The 14,584-nt window shown below is 47.7% G+C and overlaps 2 protein-coding genes across 4 annotated transcripts in view; both read right to left on the bottom strand.

Moving 5' to 3' along the window:
- The window catches only part of LOC8043178 (dual 3',5'-cyclic-AMP and -GMP phosphodiesterase 11), a 191,390-nt gene extending 186,910 nt beyond the window's left edge, over positions 1-4,480 (bottom strand). For both annotated transcript variants that reach the window (XM_042292216.1, XM_042292217.1), the window contains exon 1: positions 4,122-4,480. In XM_042292216.1, coding sequence (XP_042148150.1) covers positions 4,122-4,131 — 10 coding nt within the window. In that variant the 5' untranslated portion in view covers positions 4,132-4,480. The remainder of the gene's footprint in view (positions 1-4,121) is intronic.
- Positions 4,481-9,471: 4,991 nt separating this feature from the next.
- The window catches only part of LOC120836885 (protein spitz), a 40,483-nt gene continuing 35,370 nt past the window's right edge, over positions 9,472-14,584 (bottom strand). For both annotated transcript variants that reach the window (XM_040205980.3, XM_040205981.3), the window contains 2 exons: positions 12,668-12,776; positions 9,472-11,298 (listed from right to left, as the gene is read on the bottom strand). In XM_040205980.3, coding sequence (XP_040061914.1) covers positions 11,251-11,298; positions 12,668-12,776 — 157 coding nt within the window. In that variant the 3' untranslated portion in view covers positions 9,472-11,250. The remainder of the gene's footprint in view (positions 11,299-12,667; positions 12,777-14,584) is intronic.

The following is a 14,584-nucleotide window of genomic DNA, read 5'->3' as shown; positions in this document are numbered from 1 at the left end:
GTCTGCAAGGCATGTTCACATATGCGTGAAGCTGCTTCTAACGTGCTTGAGGAGAGAAAACAAGTTATATCAAAGGTTTTTGTTTCGCACCATGGCAAGGTGCCACATTAGGGAGTTTCCGTAGACCGCGTTTCCCCCTCCGCTAAGCCGTCCGCAACGAAGAAGCCGCTACTGCGCCTGCGCGCCGATGGCCCTGACTGTAGAGTTCCGGGTATCGTAGCGGGTTGCGGAGGGCCTTGCGGGACGGGGAAAACCATCTACGAAAACTCCCTGTGTAGTCCATTGGAGTTCATCGGAATTCAAAGGCGCCAGGGAGTTCCAAAAATGTTTAGTGGCGAGATTGGCGGCCAGCGGAAGCTACTAGTGCGGCGATATTCGATTTTCTTACAAAGGATGAGGAGTTTACTGGCGAAGCAGCCACGAGGGCTATAATGCACTCGCGAAGGTAAATACGAAATGTATATTTTCACCGAAAAACACGAGCTCGACGGCAGTGCGTGGCGTGATCAATGTTTGGAGGAAAAGGCGCAGGCCTTCGTCTTCTTCTAGGTGCCCGAGGAAACGTCAAACAGCCCTCCCGGAGAAGCTTTTTACCGAGAGGCTTCGGCTGTTCCTGGGCCACATCGGAGGAGTGGCCCAACACGAGCGTTTTGTCAGACGAGTACCGCGGCATTCCAAAAACGAACGGCGATCGAGCACATAGCGCCGTGTCGGGCGCCGTGTTCAAATAAATAAAAACAAATATATACATATATATCTTCACAAGGGGCTTCTGATGGCGCCCCAGTCGACCGCAAAGGTCGCCCACCCCTAGGCCCGCCCTGTACAGGACCGTCACACAAAAAAAGAAACCCGTCACAAAGAGTAGGCAGTTTTAGTATAGCGCATGCTAAAGCTTTGCGCACGCAAAATATAGCGCCGTCGCCACTGGACATGCGCCGAACGCTAACTGCGGTTTGCGGTTTCCGCTTTGCGTGCGCTATTTAAGCGTATACGCTATTTTTCAGACATTGCCTGGGTACGCAAAGCGTCTTTGGGCTTCTCCAAGGAGGATTCGGGATGGAGAACTTGGCTATAAAACCAGGACGAACACAGCTCAAAAACGGCGGTTTCCAGGACCGCGGCTGTCCGCGGCTACAGTGAACTAGACAGCGGCTCCGCTTTGACGGTCGTCGCGACTGCTGAGAGCGACGTCCGAGCATGGGCGTACAAATACAAACCGGGGGAGGGGGGGAGGGGGGGGGGGGCAAGGGGGGCGCTCGCCCCGCCCCCCCCCCCCCCAGTCCTCAAAGTGGGGAGGGGGGGCAAGGCATGTGTTTCGCCCTCCGTGAAACAGCCGCCACTGGGCAGTGCAAACACCCGCCGGCGGCACCCAAGAGACACCAAGGGCACCGCCCCCCGGCCCTGGGGGGGGAAGGGGGGGGGGGGGTCTGGTTTGCCCCCCCCCCCCCCCCCCCACACACACACACTCAAAAACAAAAACAAAAAATTGGGTTGTGTGGTATGTTTATGCAGCTTAGAACTTGGTCTGCCTCACAGGGGCGACGAGTCTCCCAGCTGTAGATGAGCAATTTAGCCAGTGCAGTACAGCCGCTAGCCTGGGGTCTTTAACGTGCACCACGCAGTAGTGATGCACGATCGCAGGCCGGTACGATGCTCATCCAGATCGAAACGGGCAGGGGTGGGGATTGAACCCAGGATCCCTGGGTTCTGCAGCGCGAGCTTTCGCTCCACGTGCTCCGAGCTGGTGTGCGCTAGCCCACTCGGACACCGATCCCCCCCTACTCAAAAAGAAGTTGGTACGCCACTGTGTCCGAGCCATCCTCGCTACAGCGATTTTTAATACTGGACGGGTCTGCACTTCTACGGGAGGTGCACGTCACAAACGGTTTCGAAGACCAGCAAGGTGGGCAACGATCGCTGGCAACTTCCTGCTTGTGACGCGCGGACATTTCTCGGCGAACATACGTGTGTGCGAAGGTACGCGAGATTTCTCTTGCCGAGGCGACGCAAGCGGACACGGCCGCTCGCGTCGCAGTCTCATATTGAAACAAATCTAAAAATCTAAAAGTTGCGAACAAAGCGTCACAAAAGTACGCGCCTCCCTAGAGCCACCGGGCTCTGGCGCTCCCTCAAAGTTACGCAAGGGCCCTTTGAAAAAAAAAAAAAAAAAAGAGCACGTAAAGGATTCTGCAAGTGTGCAACCCTCCACATAAAATAACCGTGATGAAACATTCGAATTTTATTTCAGTGTACACTTTCAGGTTGATTTACTACTTATTTTATTTATCTTAGTAGCGGGTACAGTGAGCCTCCATGGTATAGGCAAAAGTCTTTTCTCTGCCATCCGGTTTTTTTTGTGTTTTTTTTTTTATACACCGAATTTTTTTAGCATAATTCTAGTCTTTAAGCCAAAAAAAAAAAAAAAAAAAAACCTTTTTTTTTTTCTTATGGACAGCATTTTGTGTATGAAAGGTTTAGAATTTCAAAACGTTTTGTGAATTGTTTTCTTATTTCTTGTAATATTGTATTCATCTGAGGACAGATTAATTCTTGTTTATATTTGTAAAATAATTTCTACGATTTTGTGCAACAAGTGTGCATGTTTGTAGCTATGTAGATATATGTATTTTTGTTTACTTTCTTTACGTATATGGCAACTAATGCAAGTTGTGCTGTAATGAACTGGGGGGGTAGAGGCCCAGTCAGGCAGAAATGCCTTGTCTCTACCTCCCTACCGGGCCTTGCCCGTGAGAAACCAAATAAACTTCAAAATAATTGTTACTGTATCTTGGTGCCGTTGTAAGCGCTAAATTTAGCGCTAGCGTGCGCTAAAAGTTCGTACGTTATTCTAGAACTTCCTATAGTGTCTGCAAGCTGTCTTTTGTACGATGCACTTGCAGTGGCGTACCAAGTTGTTTTTAAGTGGGGGAGCAAACCAGACCCCCCCCCCCCCCCCTCCTCCACCTCCCTCTTCCCTCCCCCCTCCCAGGACCGGGGAGCGGTGCCCTTGGTATCCCTTGGGCGCCGCCGGCCAGTGTTTGTCCTGCCCAGTGGCGGCTGCTTCAGGGCGGGGGGGGGGGGGGGGGGGGGGGGTGCAAAACACATACTTTGCCCCCCCCCCCCCCCCCGAGAACTGGGGGGAGGGGGGGGGGGGGCAAGCGCCCCCCTTGCCCCCCCGGTTGGTACGCCCATGTGTACTTGCACTGTGAACGCGTCTTTGGGGTTCTTTAAGTTGCGGGGCCAATTTGGCGGTCTTTCTTGTGCAAGGCTACAAACCGAAACAAGCGGGCAAATGCGACGCTGTCGCTACCGACTTTGTTTCCGGAACCGGTGGGGTAATCGACGTCACTGGCGCTCTTTGCGCACAGGGTTTCGATTCGAAGCCGAGTGCTCGGGCGTAAGCCATAGCACCGAGTACGATTTTTTATAAATGGACTTAGAAAATCACCCTGTATAAGACATGCAGCGCAATTAACTATTGTAAAGCTAGAGTTTCAATACCGATCGTGCGGAACCTTCTCTTTTTTGTATAAAAGTAACGTACGGAAGTTTAGACAGCGACAGGAGTGAAAGCGAGCAGCAGACCGTTTTCTTCGTCTTTTCAGTCGAGCAGACATCAATCTACGACTGCGAGAAGAGAAGCGCGTTTGTTTCTCTTTCCCGTCTATTTCTTTTTTCTTTTTTTTTTTTCTTTTTTTTTTTTTTTTTTGTCATTGGGAACGGGACGACGACCGAGCTATGCGTAGTCCACGAGATCAGGGATACGAAAACACAAGTTTGTCCCATTCGACGGAGAACGAGAGAGAAGCTGCGTGCATGCGACCAACGGGAACCCGGCGCTGCTGAAACAGCCCGCGCGCTCAGGTGATGCGGGCAGGTGACAGCGCAGGTAGCCGACTCGGAACTACGTTTCCCTGACGAGCTTTGAACACGCGCAATGCATCCTCGTCAATGATCGCACCCGCGACGGTTCTCTGAAGGCGCCGCTAAAACTTTACGAGAAAAAGATAAGGAGTGAAACTCTATCGCCCAGCGGTAAAGAACGAACTATAAAAAATAAAAAAAGAAAAGGAAACACGATTACAAGGAAGGACTGGTGCCAAAGTCAACAGACTCACCTGGTAGCATGATGTACCGTCCCCAGCAAAGATGTTTGGTTTCGACCAGTTGCGTCGTACTCGGAGCTTTGCTTCCTCGAGCGCGCAAAGATGGGCTCGCGGCCAGCAGGTGGGAGTGAGCGAGAAAGTGTCCTCTCAAAACAACTCGCAGGTGGCCGCCGTTCGAAACGAGCGCGATGCACGCTGGCTCAGTGACGGAAACCCACGCCGCGTCGTCATCCGCGCCGCTCCGACCACGAATTTGGACCAGGGGCGCCGGTGTCTACGATAATCCGCCGATCAGCAAAGCGAAGTTGCCGCTCGGATCGCGCGCCGCTCCTTCCGCCGGTACGGTGGGCGGCGGCGGCGCTGGCAGCAATAAACAACGGTAGGTCGTCGCCATCCTCGTCGCCGGGCCTGTGGTGCCATCTCTCGAAGAGACAGCCAAGCGTTAAAGTCGTCGTCTGCTACGGAAAAAGCGTCATCGTCTGCTTGTGCTTCTACGAAGGCATCAAAGATAACCAGGGTTCTAAACTATTCCTAAAGTTGCGTTTCTGGCGGGGCTTTGAGCGGAAAGTTACGTGTTGTAATAATAAAAGTCGTGATTCACGTGGAATGGTTTCCAGCTTGGTTCTTGCGAGCGGAAAGGACATCTTGGCTCTTTTTCAAGGAAGAGGTACTTCGCAAAACTTGTCGACTCAGATTCGCGGAACTTTTGGAACGGAGGACTGCCAATACAATCGGAAATGTTGGCGTTTTTTTATAGAACCGGGACGACATTAACATGTCTGCAAGCAGCGGATACCGGAAAATAGAAAGATACATTTCCTTTTGGGAAGCTTTTTCGGGGAACATATTCGAAGTCATGCTTCAATCCAGTGTGGCCATCAAAAGGGATTGATGGAGCGAAATATTACAAATCACACCGGGACGAGGTCATTTCGACGTCCAAGGCGGCCAGTGACGAAACCAGTCCGGGGACAACGGGATCGGCTCGGACAAATAGGCGGACGAGGCCTTCCAGATTTAGAAACCAATTAGGGAGACAAGCTCTCTCGTAACGGGCAAACACGCTGGGATGGCTTAAGGAAGTCTATTCTGGGAGGGATGAAAAATTGTCTATTTCCACATTCCAATGTGTCAACACATGCATCGTTCGTGTGCCATTGTCTGACGTCCGTGATGCGTATATATTGTAAAGAAGCAATCGACAGGCAGGCAGGAAGACACACACACGCACACATACACACAAAAAAAAGACTGCGTACCAATGCAACAGTGAAACTTAGTAACGATTAAAACAGTGATAAATGCAGCGTATTTCACGTACAACTTAAATTAATCTAAAAAGAAAGTACTTTAAATAAAGAAATTGACCTTTCCGTATAACCTTATCGACGGTCGTCGTCATGGTATGAATGTAAAGTGATAATAAATAAGCGAATTACCTAAAATTTACTAAAGAGTTTTAAATATTCACCTGTCGTCAAAACTTACCTAGGCAGCTGTTCGAATTTCGAAAACTAAATTCTGCCCCGCCCTGTCCATTCTCGCAGAGTAATTTAAAGTACCGAAAGATTGAATTAATGTAATTTGTTTATTTATTTATTTTGAAGATACTGCCAGGCCAACTTTTGAAGGCCAAGGCATGGTGTGTGCAGAATAATAATTAAAACAATCAAATATGCATAAACATTCTGTAAAACGAGTAATGGAGTCCATTCTAACGAAGAAAAGTTCATAAATTGCGGTAGAAAATGCAGCAAATACACAATAAAATCAACACAGCGCACAAAAAAACAAGACAAAATAGTAGGGTGTAGACAAGACAAGCGCTGGTTACTTCCTGGGTAATTTCTGTAAATGCTCACGTTCTAAACTTTGTTATTGCAATTCCTTACTCCTCCATAAAAGTCATTGTAGTTGTCATTAAAATATATATACATATATTTCTGGCCTCAGTAATGGCAAGATATAAATAAGAATTATAACTATTTTTTACGATTTTGTCACGCTAGAGCTGGTGGTTCTGGTGGCGCCACCTCGCGGGCGCCCTCCTGTGACGCAGCTGGTAGGATGCGACGTGCTATTATGGTACCTGGAACGCGTCTCCGACTGGTGCGTTTACCGCGGCAAAAAAGTGGTCCCTCGATTTTCGCCTGATGACGTCATAAAAGTGTCATGCTATCGCCGGTCGCGACCCTGGCGGCGTCCCAATAGTTGTGGTACGTATTGCAGACGCCTGTTCTGCTGCAGGTCACTCTCCACTGTGACAGTTCACGGAAGCTAGAGCACCCGGAAGTTGGGACGCCTGGGACGCCGTGACGACAGCGACACTCATGTTCGCTCGTGCTTTTCGCCAGCATTTCTACGGCCAACCGCCAGGATCGCGACAGGCAACAGCATGACACTCCGGCTTCTGTGACGTCATTTGTTGTCACATTGGGACCACGTTTGATGGGGCGCAAAACGCATCAGTGAAAGACGCGATCCAGGCACCATAGTGCTATGTCGAAGTACGGAATGGCTACGTTAGTTCGCATCTATGGCTATTAAAAACCGTTTATTTATTAAAGAAACGCATATAACGTTTTTGTGAGTGATCTTTCTAATGAATAACAGCGCCTCAAAGCTGCTTTTCATATTAAAAAGACAAACACAAAACTTTGAAATGTTCAAAAACAAGCTTTTACTGCTTGCGCGGCGTGCGTCGGCTACTCAGAGCCTCTCTGGTTTTTGGTTTTTTCGTATATGTGGAGACTGCTGCAGAAAAAGGTTTTGCCTTCAGTAGATTAGATGGCGTGCAGTCTTCTTAGCTGTGCACGTGCGCATGGTTGTGTTGCAAAGCGCCGCACACTTGTTTTAGCTACATTGAGCTTGCCGATACCGACGCTTCTATCAAAGTGTGACTGGAAAGTAAACATCTTCGACAGAAATTTGTCTGGTTTGGGGAAACAATCCGAAAGAAACAGAAAACTCAAACCAAAAGCTCAGAAGCAAACAGTTCCCAATGTTTCGGGGTCGACTTGACCCCTTCTTCGGGGGTGACAAACAATGGAATGGGACAGCGAGAGATTCACCTCTTGTTCCTCTTCTACCGACTTGGTGTTTTGTTAATCTGCCGCATGCCATGGACGTGAAGAGATGGTAAGGCCCCGAGAGACCTGTTAACGTTCCCCGGTGTGTTCTGAATATGCCACGACTCCAAGAAGAGACGTTTTCGGATATGTGGCTCCGTGTCTATCACATGCGTGTTCCCGAAGTCGATCCGACGATCAAGTACCTCACAATGTTCCGCGACGGCGCTACGCTCGCGATCCAGATAGCGCACATCGTTCTGGTACTGGCGCATGTGTTCGGGAAAGGATTTAGTTTCACCGATGTAGGCGGCGGGCCACTCTGCGCACGTTATCTTATAGACCACGCCTTGTGCTTTCTCTTTTGGAAGGCGATCCTTCGGCCTTGGCATGAGCCAACGCTCGTGCCACTTGAATCCCAAAGAAGGGATCCAAGTGGCGCACAAGCCAGGTCAACATTAGGACGGCTCATGATGACGTCAACGTAATGACGTCACACGTGATGTCAGGATGATGAAACTGGCTCACGTGACGTCACGTGTGACACACGAGGGTAAAATTTTCCCGCTAAATCTGGCGGGAAAAGTTTTTGCTGAATTTAGCGGAGAAATCTTTTTGCTAAATTTAGCGAGGAAATTTTTCCGCCAAGTTTAGCGAAAACTTTTTCCGCAAAATTTAGCTGAAAAATTTTGCGAAACTTTTTCAGCTATATTTAGCGGGGTAATTGACGTCCCGTGATCTCAACACAAATTCAGTTTATCTGCTAAATTTAGCGGGAAAGTTTTCGCTAAATTTTTCCGCGTAAATTAAAGGGGAAATGTTTGCTAAATTTAGCGGGAAAGTTTTGGTAAAGTTTCCGCTAAATGGGAGGGGAGCAGGAGGAGGAGGGTACGGAGGGGAGAGCATGGACGTACCCTCCCCTCCTCTTCCTCAAGAGCTGTGCTCTACTTTTTTCGCGTGCACCATACCGCTTTGGTGCAATTTTCGCCTAAGCGCGCCGCTGCGTTGCGGCGAAGCGAGTCGCGAGATCGCAGTGTTAGCTCCGTGGGTATTGCTTGTCCGCAGTGCACCCTTGCTTCAGGAGAAGCGCACTCAAGGAGGCTAACCCGCCACGATCAGCACTTCGAAAAGTACGGACAATTAATACTTAATACTACTATTCGAAAATTCGCGCTACCCTACCCTTCGCACATACTAAAGCAAAAAAAAAAAAAAGAAAAATAAATATATATATATATAGTATATATATTGTAGCAGCTTAGACACCGTTGGACCGCGATTGCTTGTGACGGAACGTCGGATTTGTTTTGTTCTAACATGAACGCGGGAAAACCGGGAAGTTGCCCGGATCACCCGCGAACTACGTTCAGTGAGCCTTCACGTTCAAACGGCCGTCTGATAGTTCAAAATGTCGTCAGCTCTTTCAAACTCGTTCACACTGTAGCCTGCTCGTTCAAACGACAGCGGCCAGTAGATTAAATGTTGCGATAACTAAACGAAGACCTCAAAAGACGTCACATCATTTACACGAAGTTTTGCGGTGTAAAGAGCCTTGTTATTAAATTCACATTCTCTCTTAGCGATAAAAGGACAGCAGAAAAAGCACAAGTCAACACATCTTCTCAAGTGGCACCTTGAACACTTGTAAACGTCTGAGCTGCCAGCTGGAAAGATGTTTTGTCGTCTTCACCCTTTTCTTCCTTTAACTTACCAGCACGCTTCAATTCGGGGTAATTTCCCTTTGTGCTCAATTCGGATGCCAATGTTAGTTCATGAAAATGCACGTTTCCAATGCAAAAGGAAACATTTTTTTTTTTTTTTTGGACAACTGACGTTTGTGAGAACTACTTCACATAGAGCACGAACTATAGGCAAGACTTGCTTCTTTCTCGAGGTGACAAGTACAAATTGTTATACCTTTTCTTTCCGAAGTTCGTAGAACTCCACTTGGCAGAAAACAAACTATGTGACTAAAGTATATTTAAGTTTGAATTTCCACTGCAAAGTGTCCACAATATCTGTGCATCATTCTTCACTGATTGCAACAAGACCACAAAATGCCTGTAAAGTAGTTTGGTTTTTGCCCAGATGTGCACCCAAAAAGCATGTGCAAAGCAACTAGTTTCCAGTTTTCCCAGGACTTTATAAAAATGGGACTTACATAAACCATTCCTGTAATGCACCCCAACTCGGTGCGCAGTATTTTAAAAATAATAATACAAAAAGTCAGACCCCCCCCATGTATCCCACATACAAAGACACTGTAAAAGGGAAAAATAAATGCAAAACACAAGTTGTTACAAATGACTTTTATTCTCTGCGACCTTGGACAGAGGGCTTGTAGCCCTGTCCAAAAACAAATCTACACATCACGACGTTTTTTTCCTCATAAATAAACAAGATGCACCTAAGTTATCATCAGCTTTGGTCTGAGCCTTCAAATAGAGGGCGGACAATTTTCGAGTGAAAGTCACTGGAGGAAAAGGGCTGGGAGAAGCGAGGGGTTCAGCATTTGTTTTATACAATACACGGGACCATTTGAACCAGTCTGCAAGGAGAGACAGAGGACTAGATAAAATCATGCACAGCCATTCAATACGTGATGTTGCCTAAGGTTCCCTAATTCAGTGCGCTCACTCAGATTCCCAAGGTTTCTTTTGGTTTCGCTAAAGTCATCCAACAGTCTGCTTAACAGGCTTGGTGCAGAGATTTGAACTGGTGAAGCAGTTGTAACGTCAATGAAAAACAGGCCAGCCAACTGCTTGGGACAGAAGGGTGGCCACTGCACAACCTCGGATTCAACGCTTCGGGCAAAAAAAGCTTTTCACAGGGTCACCACAGCTTCCAGAAGAACGTCAAACATGAACAATAACATAGTGTAAACAATTGCTTCCTTCTTTAGATTACATCCATTTTCAACAAGATCCTCTTTTCTTTTTCTTTCTTTAAATATACAGAAGCCCGACGACAATAGGAACTGAAAGGATTAGCCCCCCCCTCCGTGGAAATGTGTGCAAGTGTTGCAGTTTCTCCCGAGCCTTAAAAAAAAAAAAAACGGCAAACGAATGTTGCTTAGAAGCCAGGACTGGACACATTCGGTGTCGATTCCGCATTCCTCCGTTCTGTTTTCACTGTCCCGAAGAAGGGCAAGAGAAGGAGGGAGAGAGGCTGGAAATCGAGGAAGGGGCGGCCATTTTTGTTCCCCCCCCCCTATAAATTACACGTGGAACCGTGCCAACGAACGCCGCTGCCCCGAAGCTCCGTTTAGTGTCGCTTCTTCCTTCCGAAGGGACCAGCCACACAAACAAAGAGGACAACAAGAAACAAAGGAGGGCAGCCAGTGATTGTTTTTTTCTCTTTTTCTTCGCAAAGAACTCGCACCGTATGTACACTATCTACACGCACACACACACACACTCAACAGGACGGCAGCACGATGGTCGAATGCGCTAGCGAGAATTTCCCCTGGAAAGCAGTCAACCGCGTCCTCCCCCGCCTCGTCGCAACCGCGGGGTCTCCCCCTTTAGACATTCTCATCGGACACTCCGGATCGGCACAGAAACGAGAGAAGGTTTCACGGTCAGACGTTCTCCAAGCGAGCGGCAGAGAGGGGCTCGCAATACACACGAGCCTCCCCCGGGGCACCGCCGGCAGAAGGGCAGACGGCACGTGGGAATGTTCTCAATGCCGGGGGTTTAAAAAAAAATGGTCGGAATAACGCAAAGGCTTTGCCGCCTTTTGAGACCTACAACAACGCGCAACACCCGTAACCCCGCCAACCGAGCGCCCGTGGAGCGGAGGTGCCTCCCCCAGAAAATGTCCAACAAACGGGGGAGGGTCGGCCGATCCTTGCACCGGCGAGTCTCTGCGAGGGCGGCGTTTTGGAAGAGTTTGTCCTAAAAAAACTTAAATAATAATAATGGCGCAACGGTAGCGCCGTTTCCTCGTCTCGGCGCGGCAGATCACTCGACGAAGCGGAGGAGCGTCCCCGTCGGCCGTCACTCGGGAGGAGGGTGGACGCACGGACTCGCGGCGACGACGAAGGCGGTGGCGGGGGCCCTCCGCCGGGCACCTTAGCTGCTGGTGCGCCTCGACCGGTCGCAGGGTCCTCGCTCGAGATCCTGCACAAGAAGACACAAAGGGAGACGGGTTATGGGTGTGGCGAGTATTGCCACCTCCAAACCACTTTTTATGCCGTAAGACTAACCCAAAATATCGGTGCCTGGGTGCGGAGGTATTCCTCAAAAGTGTATCTCAGCGGTTGGTTTTACTTGCGGTGAAAAAAGACAGTTCGCTATAAAGAGTTGGAATAAACCTTGTATTTCAAATGGACGATTAGCCATTTTACAAATGCATTGGGAGGGGCCTGTTGGACACCAACAGAGTTGAGGTTCGAAATGTTACCGGGTAAGCGTGGCTTTTCGGTGAAATGTCATAATTTGCCAATTTCAGACAATGTATATTTAATTCAAAGAAACCCCGAACTAAAAAAAACAACAAAAAGAAAAAACACCCTTCGTTATACAGTTGTTTTTCATTACTTCAAACTCGCAGATAATTCAAACTAACATGCAGTGTCCATCCTATGCATCTCTATGGGAGGAAACTCCTGATAATTAATACTTTGCTTTATTCAAACGAACGTTCGGCCTTCCTCGAGTTTGAAGTTTCTTTTTTGATTATCTCTCAAAAGAAATGCAACGCCTAGACACAATTTCGTGCTATATTAGAGGGTCGTAGCACGTAAAACTGATTTTTGCAATTTACTATAAAGAGGGCCCAATTCATTTGGACCGATGTGGCACGGTAGGAGTGAGAATCCAAACAACAATGAAAAGGTGGTCACCTTCATGATTCTTGAGCGACAAAGCCCAAAAAACAAGAAATGGCAGAGGAGTTGCACATACAACAGCCAAGCGTCTCACAAAACCTTGAGAGGTGCACAGAGTGGATAGCCATTTCAAACAGCCAGGGAATCGTGGCTTCGCGACAAAAACAGCTTTTCTTAGACTTCATATAGCGCTTTGCCAAATCTGCCCCTTTAACCAAAATTATTAAGGCGAATTTGGTGGGATGGACTGCCAAAATGCTACATTTTTTACAAATGTCAGAACTCTTAGACAGAGAACAACTCACAGAAGCACCATAGACGGTCATAACTAAACGAGTTTATCGACAGCTTTGCACGGCTTTTTACAAGTTTCCGAGCAAATTTCGAATTATTTTCAAAGTCTGCGCGGTCAATCAAGAGACTGCACCTCTTTTAAGTTTTTCGACGGTGCTACAAAAACGCCTCACAATGTTTGCACACCTTTCAAGCAGTTTCTCTAGATGACTTTAGCACTCGTCTGCCTTTCTCCCAATAAAGTTTCTCGTGGCTTTGGGTTATGCACCCGATAGCTTTCCAGTAGTTTACAACTAAGTGGCTGCACACATGGTTATCCACGCTTGAACCGAGACAGGCCGACAGGCGAAGGGACGTGGACTCACCGTCTGCTTGAGGACAGGATGGATGTCCCGAGTTCCGTTCCTCGGCTTGCCACAGAAGAACAGCTTGGGCTCCTCGGGCGCATCAAAGTAGGTTTTGTCTTTTCTACGTCTGGAGGAAGAGAGGAGCAGAGAGAGTTAGTTGAAACTTCCACATTTGGCATTGTCTAAGGGAAAACTGGGTAAGGCTCAAAACAAAAGGGATGCAGCAATCAAACGGTGACATCCAAACCAAGATTTGAAAAATTCAAAATTTTTTAAAACAGGTTTGTTTACGTTTTTAGGTTTAAAGGGATGCTGAACTGAAATTCGGATTGCAGAAAATAAGGCCACAGAAGTTTTGAACGACATGCTACAAACTCCAAAACATCACTTATACATCGAAATCCCAAAGGGATGGCCGTATTTTTGAAAAAGAAGGGCGCGATCAAGCGAGGAATGTGATGTCACGATTTTCTTGGAAAAGTTGAGAATGAAGGAAAGCAGCCTCGCTTCTCTTTTTCATGTTTTGATTGACCTGCTCGGGGGGGACAAAGCGAAGAGAAGGGATGAGAATCACGACGTCACATGTCTCGTCGGCCTCATTGGCTGTGTTCAATCGCACACTTCTTTTTTAAAAAATATGGCCATCCGTTAGAGATATTGTTGTATGCGGGGTTTGCAGCATCAAGCCTATCGCTCCAGCATTGTTTTCTGAGCTCCAAATTTCGGTTCAGAGTCCTTTTAACGCTTGCCGGCTCAGGGGTAAAAGACACTTACTTCGAAGTTACTAAAATACCCAGTAGGCCTAAAACCAAAGAAAGAAAAGTACTAAAAGCAAGGAAAATCTTCCCTGCCATCAAAGCCAAAAATTTGCTGAACAATGCTAAAAGTCTGAAGAAATTGTGTTAGTGGTAATTCTAAAATGTTATGGCCAAGCTTACAGTTATCCGTGAGAAAACTTGAGCTTGTCAAAGGTTTCCCATGAGTACATTCTTGGGAGCAGTTATGCAATTACCAGGTTCCCTCCAAATATATTAGCGCCGAGCTACATAAATGTCACCTCGCAAGACTATCGAGGATTGAAGTATTGTCTCTAATTGCATCCTTTCGTCGAAAACCTCATGACAGGTTGCCCCAACATAAAGGCTTCTCAAAGTCTCCTACATAACCAAAGTCTATCGTATGGCACATGTTTTCTAACATCTATGCAAAAGATGTTGTGGCTGAAGATGCTTCGCAGGGTTCTATACTAGACAAAAACGTCTTTATTAAGGCGAAAGCCATATATGTCTCATCATTCATTTGACCTTCAGAAAACATGTCGGCGACACGAAAGGCACCAATGAAACAGCGTAAAATTCAGCTTGCTGGGATGCATAGTTTATTTACGCGGTCCGAAAAACAGGGTGTCATTTTGTCAATGTAGCCCGGTACAATGCCTCGCACGCCTTTGCGCACTGTGCACAACAGAGCCACAGAACGTCCCTCAATTACAGCAGTCCACAGCGGCCTCTAACTGGCCGACGACAACAGTCACCCTTGCACTGCAAGAAACTGGCAAAGAATGTGCGCAGAATGTGTATGTGAGAGTCCCGAAAAGCGGCGTTCTGCAGCGTTGAGCAGCCCATGATCCGGTTTGCAGACGGAGAATGCCGGACGCTCGCCTGCTGGCGGGTAGTCTTTAGATGCCAGCTCAGTTTGCTCTGATTCGATTCGGCCGCGCAATGCCTTCTTTCTGGGGCCCTCCATTACGGCTCTGTGCTAACGAAAGGAAGCAAGGGCTCTTAATCGTTGAAGTGCCAGTCTAGGCGTGTTAAAATAAATATTTTCTCTCTCTCTTAATCGTGACCTCTTGACATTGCCTGCTGCGTGGCGGCCCACCTTCCCGCTGAATACTTCTTTTTCATCCGTGGCCTTTCTTTTTTGGCCAAATGAATT

Source organism: Ixodes scapularis, unplaced genomic scaffold, assembly GCF_016920785.2.
Source record: "Ixodes scapularis isolate PalLabHiFi unplaced genomic scaffold, ASM1692078v2 PGA_scaffold3__209_contigs__length_174095766, whole genome shotgun sequence".
Classification (NCBI taxonomy): domain Eukaryota; kingdom Metazoa; phylum Arthropoda; class Arachnida; order Ixodida; family Ixodidae; genus Ixodes; species Ixodes scapularis.
This window is presented reverse-complemented; position numbering and strand designations above follow the sequence as displayed.